This window comes from Lonchura striata, chromosome 7, assembly GCF_046129695.1.
Source record: "Lonchura striata isolate bLonStr1 chromosome 7, bLonStr1.mat, whole genome shotgun sequence".
NCBI lineage: Eukaryota > Metazoa > Chordata > Aves > Passeriformes > Estrildidae > Lonchura > Lonchura striata.
Genome location: NC_134609.1, coordinates 24051699 through 24068850, shown reverse-complemented (window position 1 = coordinate 24068850; position 17152 = coordinate 24051699). Strand labels below are relative to the sequence as shown.

General features: G+C 43.9%; 1 protein-coding gene across 15 annotated transcripts in view; it reads right to left on the bottom strand.

Moving 5' to 3' along the window:
• Window positions 1-16527, bottom strand: part of TCF7L2 (transcription factor 7 like 2) — a 172848-nt gene extending 156321 nt beyond the window's left edge. For 5 of the 15 annotated variants that reach the window (XM_031505277.2, XM_021525989.3, XM_021525975.3 and 2 more), the window contains exons 1-3: window positions 15681-15943; window positions 15283-15349; window positions 14975-15099 (exon numbers count right to left, since the gene is read on the bottom strand). In XM_031505277.2, the coding sequence (XP_031361137.1) occupies window positions 14975-15099; window positions 15283-15349; window positions 15681-15869 (381 nt within the window). In that variant the 5' untranslated portion in view covers window positions 15870-15943. Of the gene's footprint in view, window positions 1-14974; window positions 15100-15282; window positions 15350-15680; window positions 15950-16327 lie in introns of those variants that run through there. The other 10 variants (XM_031505276.2, XM_021525966.3, XM_021525963.3 and 7 more) reach the window with 6 other exon arrangements.
• Window positions 16528-17152: the final 625 nt, after the last annotated feature.

The window sequence follows — 17152 nt, the reverse complement described above, 5'->3', positions numbered from 1 at the left end:
CAACAGTTTGCAATTGAGAGGTTAATCTTCTTAAAGTTTTAAGACAAATCACTACACATTATCCTACTGCAACTACACTCTTTGGCAGAAGGTCACACCACCCACCAAAGAGAAAAATACGTATCTCTAGCGGTTCAAACCATGGCACATCATTGAAGGACTATTTTTAGCCATCCTCCAGACAGCTTCAAATCAGTGAGAAATATTTCTTTCCGTAGCTTCAAATTAGTTTTAATAAAGAACTCTGATTGTTTCCCCAGTACAAGCCAGGCTGCCTGACATTGTTTGGAGGATAACTCATCCTCCTCTGAGCAGAGGTACAACCACAACTCCTTTGGTGCATAAACAAGAGAGGCAACTACCGATTTCACTCCTGATCAAACAGTCCCATACCTGAGCCTCCTGTTGTGCTACTCAGCTGAGTTATTACTCCTCGAAAAAGAACAGCAAGTAACTTCTGAACCATTTCACAGGCAACAGCCTTTTTCCCCCCTCCTACATGAACTGAAATGCCAAATACCAAACCTATTTGTAGCAGTCAGGATTAGTTCTAACAGGAGAACCACTGAGAGGATAAACTGATCTGAACATTTATCTAATCGTTAACCATCATTGCTACTTATTAGTTTATTGTACCCCAAATGCACAGAGTATTTAATATAATAGAGACCGTTTGACCTGTGCCTGGAGGAACTCCCAAGAGTAGGAAAGAAATGAAATAAAATGAAACTCTAAGAGAAACCAATCTCAAATTACAACCACTTCTGATAGCAGGGACATGGATCCTGGCTTTCATTCTGCAAGAACCCCTTTTAGTTGTTACTGGAACTACCCCAAAGAAAGATAACCCTCAGTGAGATAATCAGGAAGTTACACAAAACTGTAAATCTCTGCATCAACATCACAGAGGAGATGTCCTACAGGCTCTAGCACCTCATGCTCTTGGCTGTTCTGATGTTCTTGCCATCTCTGAAGGCTACTCTGGAGGCATGAGACAGCAAGTCACCTTTGGAAACTACACACACCTTCAGCTTCACATGAACGCAGACCTAATGCAACTTGCTGATTGCATCAGTGCATTGCAGTGGGGTTGGTGATTGCTGGCACCACAAACCACCACAGAGTCCCAGCACCTCAGCTCCATGCAAACATCCCGGCTGAGACGTGATCACTCTGAAGGCAATCAGTGTGCAAGATCATTACCAACCACCTCGTGCAGCTATACCTTGAAAAGTGACTCCATGAAAGTGGTATGAGGGTGAGGTAGGGAGGAAAGAGGAGTGTAGTGTTTATTTCCTTTTAACTTTCCATTTCATATGCATTCGGTGCCATGTCTGAACATGTCCAGACATTTATTCCCCTCCCCATTTACTCTTCTTCCAAATCCTTGTCCTACAAATTTTTTCTAGGATCAGAAAATTAAGCTGAACTCATTTCTCTTTCTTATGCACACGCAGTAATAAAAAAGACTTTGCAATCCAAATTCTGCACTTGTGTACACCTGCGTTAACCCCATTGTCCTCAAATTATTCCCTTAACAATGGCTGTGGGTTTGTACAGGTGTTGAACAAGCCCGGTAATTAGAATTTAACAAACAATTCCAACAGCAGAAAAAAAAAAAAAAAGAAAAAAAAAAGTGAGACTTCAGCTCACTCCTTGTGGCATCAACTAACATATTCAAGTAGCAGGGAAAAAAAACAAACCACAAAATCAAATTTCAAAGGTATTTAGGCATGTGCAGATGCTGGCAGGAAACTCAGATTTCCAAATGCTGCCCATTTTCTACTTAGATCCACAAACCAGAGCAATAGCACAAAGCATAAATGAAAAAGTTGCTTCTCATTTGCACCATTTTTCAGTATTCTCTTTAGCCTCCTTCCTGCTTCACCAAGTATTTTGCTTCCAAAATAAACTTTATAAGCTTCCTCATGGGATCACTATTTAGGCCATGATCCTACAAGACCAAAAGCACAGACCCAGCTGGGCTGAAGACAATTCCTCAGAGGGCTACTATGGAGGCAAGCCCAGAGCATGTGCAGGACTGAGGCTTTGCATCACCAGCTCCCAGGAAGGGAAGCACCTCCAAACTGCTTCTCCAGTCAGAAACAACACCAAGAGCAAGCAGAGAAGCAGGACTGAGGAAATCGTCACACAACAAGGAGAAGACATCAACTGCTTTGTGTTGCCACCTCAACTAAACTTGACAGCTGCTCTTCCAGGATGAGCTGGATTTTACACAGCTGTAAAATCAAATAAAAGCTTTCTGTTGCTGTCATGAGCTCTGGCTTGCAACCACACTTCAAATCAGCTCCTCCAAGCACCAAGCCACAGCCAGGACATGGACTGCAGACACCGTTAGGCTTTGTTGTGATGGATAACTTGGTCACAACAGTCTAATAGGAAATGTTATCCAGCTGGCAAACAAATGAGATCGGTGACTTTATAGGGCCAGCAGAATTACTACAGAGAACTTAACAATGAAGATATGCCCATTACTGACAAATTTTCAAAACAAGAAATTAATTACCAGCTGAGAAAATAATGGACAAGGGCTAAGACTGAGAGAGGTTCAAGAGAGGTCCATCATTTGCAACAAGTACATTCTCAACAACAATTGGTCCTGGTACAATTAGTACCACACTGGTACTCTTTCAGGATGGCAGACATCACAATTGGTCTGCAAATCATCAACAGTTGAGACAAAGTAGCATCATCTAAAAATGGAGTCACTGTTCAACCTGACTATGGCATTGTCCAACACACAAACCCCACTCTGTGCTCCAACACTGCAGAAGCAATTCAGCATTACTTCCAGGAAAACTGACGTTTCCCAACTCCTCTTTGCAACTCCAAGACAACTTCCCCAGGATCAGAAAGCCCTGCCATATTCACACACCACGCTCACAGACAAGGCAACTGAACTAGAGGAGCACGTGTTGCTGAACATTAATAGGCATTTTTTGAAATGCAAGCCTCAAGACAAGCAATTTTTCATGTTAGGGCAGAACCATCTGAAAAAAACCACACGATCTCTGAGATCCAATTTTCACAGCCACGACTATTTTAAAAAGTACCCATAATCAGCAGCAAGACCTTCCTTTACCCTCTGGTCCATCCATACCTTAGAAATTCAGCAGAGTTGCTGACTGATCCCAGGTCTCCAGAAGAGAAGAGGGGAGGAGACACACAGCATTCACGGGGTGCCAACAAAACCTGACCGTGCCAGAGGCCTTAAATGTGATACAGAGAAACACAAGGGTGAAGACATCGGCCTAAATGGCTCCTCTCTCCCTCCCTCTGCCTTCAGTTGTAGAGGTGAATGAAGGGGAGAAACATAACACTGACTAAATGATTAAATAAATTAGCCAAGGTTGCCAGCTCCAAACCTTAAAGTGGAGATCCTACATTATTTTAGGGAGAACAAATAAAAGGCAATCACAAAACCTAAGCAGCTATTTAAATGGAATCAAAATTACCAACATTACACCCAGGATGATTACTTAAGAAACTCAAGGAGCTTGGTATTTTCTTTTCTTTAGAAGTAAAGCCATACAGGAAATTCAGCAGTCACACTTTCTTCCTTGGGCAAGAACACCCACACTGCTCAGTCACTCACTCATTCACTCACATTTTTCTCTGTGCAGTGTCTGACCAAGAGGAGCCCAGACCGAGTCCTCCAGACACTCTCCTGCATTGTGCACAAAAACAATCCTGATTTTTACAGTTTTATTTGGCTTGTTCACAAGACTCAGCCTCATGTAATCCACAGGCCTGATCCTTCTCCTAATAAGAGCAATGGCAAAACTCCAACTGATTCAGTAGTTCTGGACAGACCTTGCAGCGACAAGAGGATAAACTTTAAGGGCCCAAGCCTTGTCCATTCACTTTTCTTGCTTCTACAAGTAATCCTTTTAAAAATAATGGGACTTCTCCTAAGAGTCAAATATGCAAGACTGAGTAAGAGTAAAAATCAACAGAGAAATATTTGGCGTTGCCCCTCCATCACAGCACAAGGGTATTTTCCCAAGCATCCTCTTAGTTTGGTAAATCAAACTACAGCATCAAAAAAACCAAACAAAACAAACAAAAAAATTAAAATAAAAATAAAAGCAAAATGCCTAAAAATGCCATTGAAGGCAGGAAGAAGAAACCCAAGTCCTTCTTCCTTTTAAACAAGGACAATCAAATGATGAGTAGCTGAAAATGTGGCCACACACACACACTCCTCCATATACACATACATACACAGAGGCAGTTCATCAGAAGTGAATCGGAGAGAGAAAGATGAATTTGAACCCTTTATCCCCTGTCCTTTATAAAGGCTGCCACTCAGTAAACGGAGATTGCTCTAATTACTGTGACAATTCTGCACCCCGTTCAAACAACTTTTGTGCTCTGGACAGGTTTCTCTGCGAGTTTGAAATTCTTGGCCTGAGAACCACTCTTGTCTAAAAGAGGTTTCTCGTTGCAAACGCAGAATGCAACACTAACAAGTTGTCCCTCTTTTCAGCTCCTTTCATTCTCCTCTTTTCCAACTGCCTGATTCAGGGCTTAATGGAAACTTGTCAAGGCTTTTCTTCCCACAAACCCTGTAGAGCCCCAAGGCAATCTGTGCACAGAGCAACCACAGGAATCTCATATTGTCAATTAAAATTGAATAGACACCTGATAACCAAGTATGTGTTCAAGGATAATATACATCACATGCATATACACAGATGTACCTGTGCAGCCAGTCCAATGCCCACATTTGGGCACACCAGCAGCACAGCAACTCACTACTTCCCATTTACAACCACCCAGTGACACCCAGGTCCTAGTTTTCACTTTTTCGTTCCATATGTATTAAATTTAATTTCACTTTTATGAAATTAAAAACAAAGTACTTTCAAGTACTGTAGTCCAGCAACAGAATACAATGGAAAAAAAACTAACTATATATATCAAGCACTTGGCCTTTAATAACCCTGGGGATTGTAAAGATATTTAGCTGCTATCCAGATAAAATAAGCTCGGTGGATATTCTTTACACAGTAGTTTGTGACCAATGCAGCAGTTATGTTTGTGACTATCTCCTGTAAATACCTTTTTTTTTTATTTTAATTGACACAGACATGATTTAAGCTACATTTTATGATGCAGTTTAAGAATTAATAAAACCCCATGGAAGAATGTAACAGGGATTAAAGTAAACTGAGACATTTGATTAATAATAATAAAAATCTCAACTTGACTTCCAGACAGAAAACTATAATCTGTAACTCCTCTGAAAGGGAGAAAACCTTCCTGTAAATGTCCCACAGAAAACAAAGCTAGAAACACTGACTGCCATCTTATTCTTCTGATGTGTTCATTCAAGGTCATACCTTCCCTCAGATTCTTTAATATTGGCAAACATTTACAACAGAGCAGTTTCAATAGCTGTCTGTTCAGCCTGGGTGTAGATCAATGCATCATCTATATGCCGACTTCCAGACCTTGTCTATGTCAGAGTAGTGGTCCTGGTTTTATAAATCTCTTAAATCTAATTAAACCAATGCAAACCTCTTACTGTCTATGTTCCCAAACCAGTTCACTCATTTAACCAAGTTAAAATTATTCAGGCTACGGTTTAAAGCAGTTCCAAGAGAACCTTTATTAAATATTACTATCAGTTAAAAACAGAAATCAATGTAGCAGCTTTTCTCCAGAACAGAAAAGCCTATAGTCTCAGATTTTTCCAGATCATTATTTAAGGAGTCACTGACTCCAGTGGGAGTTCGGATGTGCTCCAAGAGGTACGCCTCCACCTTTTCTTGCTCTGCTTTTCCCTTTCTTAAAATAGGACAATTTGTTTCTATTGCATCAACATCCAAGAATCTCTCATATTCCCCAGAATGCCCCTTTGCAGTATTTTCAGATTGGAAATTTCTATTACTTTATTACTTCCCACATTCCCATTTCAGATTTTTTTTTTCTTTTTTTTTTTTTTTTTGGTGTCTCAGCTGCATCACCACCAGTAGTGAATTAAGCAGCAGAGAATGATTTTGTTGTATACAGCATCTTTCATGCCACAGATACTTTGGAAAGACCTACAAAGCTGTGAGACAGACACAAGTCAAGCACATTTATATATTCACACTTGGTCGTCATAGGCATGCAATCATACTTCCCACGCAGCCTAGGGCACTAAAACCTGCTCTGCCAAGAGGGGAGAACAGTTAGGCAGGACTAATTGTGTCAGTAGGAAGAACTAAATGGTTAAATCCAACAAGAGTCCCTCCTGAATTCAGCCTCACTCCCTAGCTGAATGCCTGCAGGATTTTGTACCCAAAACATCTGACCCCAAAAAGAAACTGCCCGCCCATTTTCTCCCTCCTTTGCTGCTTTACCAAGCAGCAAAGGCATTTCAAACAACATAAATCCATTTTCCACTCAAAGCCTACTTGGCTCCTATAATTTCTATCATTTTCCTGTCATCATTTCTTCTTTGCTGAAGCCAGCAGCATATGAGTCAGATAACAATCATTAACTTTTACAACTTCCACAGAAATCCACCTACTCACATTAGAAAAGCAGAATTGACATGCAACACAGCCTCGGACCAAACCCTGATCCTGCCAGGATGTTCCACACATCTGTGGGAAATACTGCACAAGCAGGAGCTCATTCAAGAATTCACCATTGGAAATGTAACTTGACTTCCCCCACCCCCCCCCTCCTCCAGGAGCAAAAGACTATGATGAAGGAGAAATACATCAATATCATATTTAGTTGAGTTTGGCATTCTCAATGCCTTCATCCACTTTTGAAGAACTTGGCCATTGGTTCAAGACACACAGGGCCTGATGCAAAGCCCTTCGTTATTAATAGAAGCCTTTTTTCCAATGACTTCAATGGATCTTGGACCAAGCCCAAGGAAGACAAGATTTCACAGCAGTAAGAGTGACACACATTCTCCACATTGGAAAAAAAAAAAAAGGCAAAAGAAACAATACAAAGCATTTACAATGTCAATCTGTATAGCATAGTTTTGTTTGTGTTTTGCTTTTTTAAAATAGGCTCTAGGCTGTTGGATTACTGCACCCAAAAAGTCTCTCTGAAGGTGGAAGGAATCACAGGCAGATAAAAAATGGTGAGATACACAATAATCCCAGTACCTCTCTCAACTAAGATGTAGAGGCATCCTCTACCGCAACATTTCTTGTAAGTTGCTGCAGCCACATTTTAAAGTGTCCCAGCACTATGAACTCCTCCAGTAACAGCTACAGTATTACCCATGATGAATTAATTTATATTAATATGGCTATCATGCGCATTTCCATATGAAACCCATTGTTCTGGAACATTAATAAAACCTCACTCTAAGTGAAGTAACATGGTACCTCTACACTTAAAGATATTTAGAATAAACACATTTAGAACAAAATTGCTAATATCTTTATCATATTTGGCACAGCAAGCAGAAACCCAGTTATCTTCTCAGTACGTATTTATAGCATCGCCTTTTCCCATTCATTCTGCATTTTCTTAGAGAATCTGCTGTACCCTACATCTGCAATTCATTGACTTTACAATTTACCACATGTTGAGATGGAGAGGTCTCAGCTCCATTTGAATCACTGCACAAATATGCAAGTGATTTATCGTTTTAAAACTAAAGACTGCAGAAGAACGACTCCACTTTTCCTGAACATTACTCCTTCTGGCAGACCATGAACAATTACAGCGCGTACTAATTAAGCTCTGTAAATGTGCTGTGCCCTGCTAATGCCTACCAGGCCTCAAATTTAGTTGCATGAAGCCAAACTTCAGCCAGCAACTTAACTCATTCAGCACTGCCCAGTTGCCTGAGCGTGACCCCACAAAGAATAAGGGTCGAGGGTTGAGCCAACCTAAAACAAAGGCGTGAGACTGAACAGATTTTTGCTGGAAAGAATCACAGAGGGGAGATGCTGGAGGGGGTGGGAAGCATGTTGGGAATGAGGGGAACATCCTTGTTGATAACCTGTTAAAAAGGTACAATACCACACCAGCTTTGCAGTGCAGTGCTGGGGGATTCAGATCTGTCCCTGGGGGCTAATAAGTCACAGCGCTCCATTGATTAGGGAAATGCATAAAACCTTCAACAAAACTGTACAGCTATTTGTGGAAGAGCCGAATTGACAGCCCCCTCTTTTTTTTTTTTTTAAGTCAGGCTTTACATGGCTCTAGAAGAAAAACATATGGCTAAAGGAGTGCAGCTTTCCACCACACACGTAACTCTGCCTTTTGCTTAAATTAGTCTCCAAGCACAACAGTAACCTAGGGGGAAACCTGAAATCAACTGCCAGAGAAATTAAAGCTAAAAGTAATACCTAGGCATATTTGAGTAATCACATTATCTTGTTAAAACACACACACACCCAGCACAGACAAGACAGCAGCACTTCAAATGTGACTGTCCACTCTAGCAAAGCGTGTGTAATGGGGAGTGAGCCGAGAACAACAAGCTCAGTGCTGAGCAAAGCACTGCTTCTTCTTGGGCCCCAGACCCTCCTGACACTTAAGAGTCAATACCCAGATCCCAAGCTTCCCCTCCAACCACCCATTCAAATCCTGGCGTTTTTCCCCCTGCCTCCCCCAAGTTTCTACAATTTCTCCTCACGCTCCAACATCCCTCCTTTGTCCTCCAATTACTCTCCAGTGGCCCCCCTGCTCTCACACTGCCTCCCCCAGTTAACCCCTCCCAAAACACCACCCTGTGCACGTCCCCCTGCTCCCCTCCACGCTGACCTACACGTCCATCCCACATTGTCCCTTCCAGCAGGACACAGGGCTTCTCCCCTAAAAACTGCCTCTAACCTCAACATCTTCATTCATTCAGCGCATGTTTTCCCTTAACGTGGGCTTTTGCTGCTTTCTAAGAGGCCCTGTTTTGTACAAACAAACCAGTCTAATATAATCTATTTCCAAGCATCCTCCTTCTGCACAAAACCCAAGGCAGTTTTCTTTCATCCCCAGCTCAGCAGTATGGGAGAAAATTAAAGGACATTTCCAGGTGTCATCTGTCTTTAAATGTTTGCTTGTGCCCGTATCTAGGAAATACTGCACAATACTGCTGAGACCTTTATGTAAAGGACATGAGCTGTGCTAAACTTCTTCCCTCCTTCAGCCTGGCTGCATCACCCACTGCCCAGCTTCTACAGCACCACAAGCGTTAATTATAAACTTCGGAGCCTACGTAACCAAAAAACAGCACAAAGATAAAGCAGCAGTTGGGAGGAGTAGCAGAAATATTCTTCGCTTTTAGGTGGGGAGAGAAAGGATTTCCATATCTCCCCCATACACCCCCACCAATACACTTCATCTCTCATTGCTTATAATTAGTGAAAGAAATTTGACCCACTGCCAGTGTCTGTGGACCTTGGATATTATAAGGCCAGCGTGGCGTCAAATATCTTAACATTCATAAGTGTTATAGGCTGTAAATAAACCCCGTGGATTTATGACCCTGCCGTGCTTGCCAGCAAACGACTGTGGCACATTTCTTTCAGCAGACCTGTCGAGGTGCAAGTTTGCCTTTGGTTGTAAAATTAACCATTTCCTTCACAAATGTGCCCAATTAAAAGTCAAAGTTTTAAGGCTTACTTACATATTTGCCAGGACATAGGACTAAGGGGACACCCGGGGAACACAGCTTTAAACATCCCCCCCCAGAACCTCACAACTCCCTCCAAAGCAAAACTTCTCACAACAGCCCCAATGTGCAAGGAAGGTATCTGGTTTCACCAAAAAGCCCTGAAAAAAACCCAAGCTGACAACCCGACCGCTGTTATATTTCTCCGTGCCTATCGCCAGCCCTCATTTTTGGCTGCTCTGAGGCTGGGGGGAGCAGGCATCTCCCCCCAGGCTGTGCCTGGAGAAGGATCTCCTCCCTTCCCCCAGGATAATGTCATCTGCTTCCTGTGTAGGAGAGCATTTGCTAAATCCAGGTTGTCTCATGCTTAACTGCCAATAATCCAACTTCCACATAACTCCCAGACAGCTGGGAAAAGGTCCTTAGAGTTTTTAGTCATGGTACAGAAACACACGTCCACACAAAAAATCTGCAGCTGTCCTTTTTCTCTACACCACATTTTTTATCTGATTTTGGGGCCCACTCATGAAAATCTTTACAAATTTAGGACATTTTTACCTACATTCTGGTTTACAAGCGCCAGTGAAAGCTGCAACATATTCCTTCCCCCACTCCATGTCCAGCTGACAAACCAGCACATACTTGCTTGAACAAAAAATGAAGAGGAAGAAGGGAAAAAATAAACCACACCACCCTATTTAACATCCTCAGTCCTTGTATGAATGCATTCAAAAAAACCTGGAAAGGCATCTACTGTATTTTTTTTACATACAGATCAGCCACCGTTACACCTATTAAAATTGTTCGATTTCCAAAGCAAATATTATTTTTAATGAAGTGCAGTCCTGCAATTATCCTGTACACTCAAGTAACAGTACTGCATTATATTGTTTTGCAAGGTCCCAGAAACATGAAACTTTTCTCTAATTTTCATAGCCCCCTGAAGAGAAACTGATGGAGTAAGCAATGCAGCATTTGCTCCAGAATAAAATCTTATCAGACAAAAAAAAAATAAAGAAAAAGAAGAAGGAAAAAAAAAAAAGGAAAAAAGCATAGCATTAAAAATAAATCAGCTTCTTTACTGCAAGTAAGTTAACAAACACAGTCTGTTTGCCACTGTATACCAGCTATGCTAATGCTATAGCAGAGTGATTCAGCAATCAACCTAATTAAGCACAAGAAAAGTTTCTTTTATGGAAGTTCCATTTGATTTACACCACAGGATCATCAGTTCTTATTTAACAGCTTGTTTTCACACAAGTCCAGAAACTTTATTAAAAGCATGTCCATTCATTTTTTTAAACAAAGCAAATAATTCACTCTCCACTGAATAGCTCTGTATCATAAAGTACCAAAGTGCTGACATATTAAGTTGTATCTACATTATTAAACTAGTTGGTGGACATTAATACTATAATCCATACTGCAGACATTAAATCTCAACCATAAAGATTAGTAAAGAATTAATATTGTCACATCCAGACCGAAATCTTAACACTCCAGCCATAAATATTTCTGAAGGAGATGAAAAACAATTAGCATAAACACCAAAGAAGGGCAAGAACACCTGTTCTTTTTCAGGGCGATAAGCATTTTATTGTTCTCTATTTAAAATGTAATGACCTGTGTAATTACAGTAATATTACATTGTATTGCAAGGGCTTGGAATGTCACACTTTGAAAAGTGTTGTCAAAACAATTGGAGGGAGGGGAAAAAAAAAGGACCACCATTAACCCTTCACATCCCAGGGGCTAAAGCTTTTGTATTACGAAGGATTACATTGTCTGATTCAGCAGATAAAGAAAAAAAATCAATTTTCAAGGCAATTAATAAAAAATGTTTCCTCCTAAATATAAAAATCAAGGCGATGGGGCTGCTCTCCACCACAGCTATTCCCAGCTCCCTAACAAACAAACTTTGGGACCAAACATAAGCTTATCCCTACAGTCTCACTCAGCCAGCAACAACTTAGGGGAAAGGAAGATGCAACAGCACTAGTAAAAATAAGAGCATCTGCCAGGAGGGTTTTCTCACATTATACGGCATCTATTTGCTCACCAAAAGCATTAACCAAGCTCCAAATTTAAACTAAAAATCAAGTACACCACATCTACGTTTTCCAACTCTGAAAGGAAAACAGTCTCCTTTATTATCCATAACATAGAGCCACCCCAGTCCCTCCACAAGTGCAGAGGTGGAACTGGTGCTCTCAGATGCATCACTTCATTACTATTTGACTAAACCTCTACTTAATAACATTTATTCTCATAAGCACACCGCAGTATTCTACCAATAGCAAGATTAGCATGCAAAAAATCTTTGATTTTTAAAAATAAAATTATTCCTATCAACCTTAATAAAGAGTTTGCAACATTTAAAGCATTATCCTCGAGAAAAGATTATTCCTCATAAGCAGATTTTATGATACTTCATAATTCTTCACAATCCTGAAGCAGTAAAGGAGAAACTGCTGCCCACAAGTTTGCTCTTGAACAGACAATTACAGGTACATTTAAAAAAACACAATAATCCCACTCCACCCCCAAATAAAGCAACAAAAAAAATTCCAGGAAAAAAAAAAAACCACAACAAAAAAACCACACCCACAGACTTTTAAAGATTGTACAACAGCAAAAGGAAAAGAAAAACAATTTTGCTATGTATCTGTATCACCTCTTTACCTTGCATGCTCTGACACTCAACAAATATGGCTCCGGGAAAAACTACATAAATAAAAATAAAACTCGTAATTATGCAGAACCATCTATACCTTTCCAACGCGTATTTAAAAATAAAATAAAATCAAACAGGAAAGAGAAAGATCTAGTTCATCTGGAATTGAAAGCTGGTACAGCAGAGAACTAGAATCCACCTAAAAATAGTGTGTGACAGACAACAGCTATCCCGCTGAATCTTTATAATATTCTTCTCTCAGGCCTAAATAAACAACTTTAATTTTTCCTGGCTATAATTAAGTGGCAGGCAAACAAACAAGCATACGGAATGTGAAAGAATAAGGTTAAGAAGATAGGAGAAGGTTGCTGGAGCCTGGATGTGGAAATAAGAAAATTGCCTATTGAGTGTGGAAATATCCTTTCAGAATTCATCTGATAACACAAGCAGGCCACCTGCTATACCAACAATAAACCAACCTGTAAGCTTTTGTACAGCACCTTTAATTCACACGAACCCAACATTCCTATGGAGGCCTTTTTTAGCGGTGGGGGAGCAAGGGGAGGAATGCTCCAGGAGAGCTAACTGCTGAAGGATCCTACCCCACATGCTAAGGGAAAAGGGATCTGTAATAAAGGTAATGAGGAAAAAAGAGCTGTAGCTGTTGTAAGAAAAATGCTTTTAAAAAAAGGCAGCATAGGTGTGCTTCCGATTAGTCTGCACTCAGAACAGTGGAATGCATTGAAGGTAAAAAACGAGGGGAAAAAAAAAAGGGAATACAAAGCTTCACGATTCGCAACAAAGTGATTTGGAACAAAGATTGTTTTGCCATCTGGATTCTGGTACTTATGGAATTTGGAATTTATCACCATCATCCATATACATGTGGGTGACCATACTCAAAAGAAAAAATATAATGCATTCAGCCCTTGAATTCCCCTCCCCATCATTACAATTGCAAACTGCAGTCAACCCTCTGCTACTGTCCCAGAAATCACCTCCTCACAAAAAGAGCCTCACAAGCTTCCAAAATAAAACTCTGCCACAGCCCTAAACATATGCAAAGTCAGAGAACCTTCCTCACAACCTCCCTGTCACTCTACATTTACTAATCTGTGTCTACTGACGTTTTACTAAGTGAAAACAAGACTGACCCGATGTTTAATATTTTAATGCTTTAAAACACTTGTAGATCTGATATACCGAAGTTGTCCAAGCCCTCAGTCATTAGTACGGCTTCAACATCTACCCAACAGTAGATCTATTATTGTAAATCGCTATCTCGTGTTACCACAAGGATAAAAAAAAGTGTATAAACACACATGGTGATGGTGGGAGCGCTTCAGACTCAGAAAAACCCAGAAGAAACAAAACAGCAACGCTAATGCCATCGGGAGGAATCAGTGGTGTTTGAAAGTCCTAGTGGATTTAACCATTCAAAATGAAAAATTTTTAAACTCTTCAAAAAAGGAAAGGTGACACTTGAGAAATCTGATGTCAGAGTAGAGCACACCGTAGGTGACACTAAGAGCGGGGAAAACAGCTGGGACTACAAACCCACCAGCAGACCCCAAAGTTTCCTGGGATCTGGGCTAAACCTCGCTCTAGCTCCAGGCACACGCGGACCTGCACCCCCCGCCAGTGAACCCTGAGTTAGGGGTGAAAAAAAAAAAAAAAAAAAAAAGGGGGCAAAAAACCCAACAACAAAAAACCGGACGCTTTCAGCAAATTGCTTTCCTGCCAGCATACTTCCAAGAGGAATTTTGCTCGACTTGTCTGATTATTTTTTGCGCGGCTGTTGTTGTTGCCAGAGCCGAGCGAGGCGAGCTGTTTCCGGGCTCAGCCCTGTGCCCCGAGCGCGGCTCGCCCGCCCCGCAGCGGGACGGAGCCGCTCCCGGCACGGCCCCGGCCCCGCCGGGCAGGGCAGCGGCGCTCGGCCCCCGCACGCCGCGGGGCGCGGATCGCGGAGCCGGACCGGGCTGAGCCCGGGCACAACTCGCGGCACCCGCGGCCCGAAGGGGCACAATGAAACCGCTGCTCCCGCAGGCCGGGGCGGGCGAGGGCAGGAGAGGGTTAAGGGGGAGGAAAGGGGAGGGGGAGCCGGCCCAGCCGCCACGGAGGAGGGCAGAAGGCGACGGATCACCATGGAAAACGAGGAGTTTGGAGGAGCGGACCGCAGGCTCGGCCGGGAGAAAATAACTCCCCAAGGAAGGGGAGAGGAGATGGGAAAGATGGGAAAGGGGGGAGCGAAAAAAAAAAATCCCCAAAGCGCAAACTTCTTGGGTTTTTCAAAATTTGTTTCCAGTTTTGTTTTGAGGCTGAAATAGACGTTGTTTGGAATTTGTTTGCTTTTTTTTTTCTTCCCCACCCCCCTCCCCCCCGCAGCGGAGGTTACAAGGGCTCCAAAAAAACTGCCCACAAAACTGAAAGTAAAAAAAAAAAAAAAAAACAACAAATAAGAAAAAGACAAAATAAGAAATATAAAGAGAAGGGAAAAAAAAAAAAAAAAGTAGTATGGCGAAGTGTAAACAATCCCCCTCCCGCCGCGGCCCGCGGAGTTTGGAAAGTTTGCGGCGCGGGGGAGGGGGCGGCGGCAGGGCCGGGGCGAGCGGGCACCGGGAGCGCGGCGGCGGCGGGAGCCGGGGAACGAGCGTGGGGGTGTGGGGGAGAGGAAAGAGAGGGGGAAAAAAAAAGGCACTTACCGTTCTCGCCGTCGGAGAGAGCGATCCATTGGGCAGATACGGGCTGCTGAGGTCGGGGATCATTATAAAGGGATAACCCGGGTATGGTGGGCCCTTAAACAACCCTCCATCTTGCCTCTTCGCAGCTAACATGGCGGGGAGACACGAGCAGGAGCGGGGAAGGAAGGGGGCAACAGGGGGAAGAGAAGGGAGGAGAGGGGGGAAGGAAAAGTTTTTTTAGCAAGTGTCCCCAAAAGAGGAGCCGGGCGCCCGGCGGAGGGGCGGCGGTGCGGAGCGGGCGGCGGTGCCGGCCGGGCCCGCGTACTCACCTTCCTCTAAACTTTCCCGGGATTTATCTCTGAAAGTTTCGGACCGAGGCGGGGGCCGCCGCTCCGCCTGGGAGCGAGCCGGGGGTCGGCGTGGGGCAGTTGGAGAACGGGGTGGTTGGGGTGGGGAGGATGTTTTTTGGGGGGTGGGGGGGAGAAGGGACAAGAGAAGGAATGAAAGACGAAAAAGAAGGGAGAGGTGCGGGGAGAAGGTGGAAGGGGAAACAAACAGAACAAAACAGAAGGCATCGTTACAAGTTGGTGCCGCGGAGAAAGTTGGGCGCCGGCGGGAGCGGGACCCAGCGCGGCGCCCCCGGCCCCGGCGCGGCCCCGGGCACAGCGCGGCCCCCGCCCGCCCGCCCGCCGCCCCGAAACGGCCCCGCGGGGGGCTTCCCCCGTACCTCCGAGTCTGAGGAGCTGTTTTGATTCGTTTCTGATTCATTGACGAGAGACGACTTGACATCAGCTAAATCCCTCTCCGCCGAGGAGTTCTCGGAGATCTTCTCCTCCTGCTCCCCTTCGTCTTTGAAAGAGATCAGTTCATCGTTGGCGCCCAGGTCGTCCCCTCCACCGCCGTTCAGCTGCGGCATTTTCCTCCTGCTTCACCCCACCAGCAGCAATTTTGCAAAAAGGGGAAGGGGAAAAACAAAAGAAAAAAAAAAAAAAAGGAGGGGAATGGGGGGGGGGGGGGGGAAGGAAAAAGAAGAGGGGGGGGGAAAGTTTGCACCAAAAAAAGAAGAGTCCAAGGTGAAAGTTTCTTTTTTTCCCCTTCTCTTTCCTCCTGGGGAGGGGAAAAGAGGGAGGAGGAGGGGAGGGAAATGTCTCTTCTTTGCTCCTTTGCACCAGTGACTTTAGGCTTCTTCCTTTCCTTCTTCGGGATTTTCTCTTTCTTTCTTCCCGGGAGCTGCTCGGCGTGCAGTGCGCGCACACGCACACCCGCGCACGCACTCGCGGAAAAATTAATAATAATAAAAAATATATAAACCGTGGGGAGGGGGGAGCAGCGGGGGGGAGGGGGGTTAAAAAAAAAAAAAATAATGCAACAAACCAAGCCCAGAAGTCAGCTGTGACGGGGGGGCAGTCGCCGCGGATATGGGGAGCCTGTGCCGCTCGGGTTTGAGTGAGTTGAAGTTGGACTGAGAGCTTTTCAGTTCAAAGGCGGCGCTGATTGACAGATAGAAAAAGGGGGATCGAAATCCGGAGGAACGGAGAAGTCTGGGATCCGGGATTATTGACAGGGAGCGAGAAACACACCAGGCACTTAATGAGATGCAGGAGAGGGCGGGGGCTCCCCGGTGACGTCTGCATAAATAAACAGGTCTGGGGCGCGGGAGGGGGAGGAGGAGGAGGGTGGGGAAGTAGGAAACTAACAATGATCCTTTTTGGCATGGGAGCGGGAGCGCGAGGGGAGGGCGGCGGGGGCGGGGGCGGGGGCGCCGCTGGGGGGGCCGGCACGCAAAAGGGGGGTGGGGGGGAGGTAGGGGGAAAAAAAAAAAATTAAAAATTGTGCGCCGTAGCTCGGAGCTGCGGGACGGGGGGGACGAGGGGAAAAACACTCGAACGGGTGTCCCTGACTCCGCGCTCCGGGAGCGCCAACTTTTACATTTTGGACATTAATAAACATATCATCCCCCCGGAGCCCGGGTTCTCCTGAAGGATGTTTGTGTGCCCTTATTATTTGGGTACATGTGACGGCAGGGTGGTGCGGTGGGTGCTTTTTTTAAACCGTTAACATTTTTCATGCCACTCGTTGGAGGTAAGAAACTCCAATCATAATAAACACTAGAATATAGTAAAAGCCTTTTTTTTTTTTTTCAGCGGCACTTGGTCCTTGCATTTATTATGGTTATAACACGCAGGATAAAAATGTGTG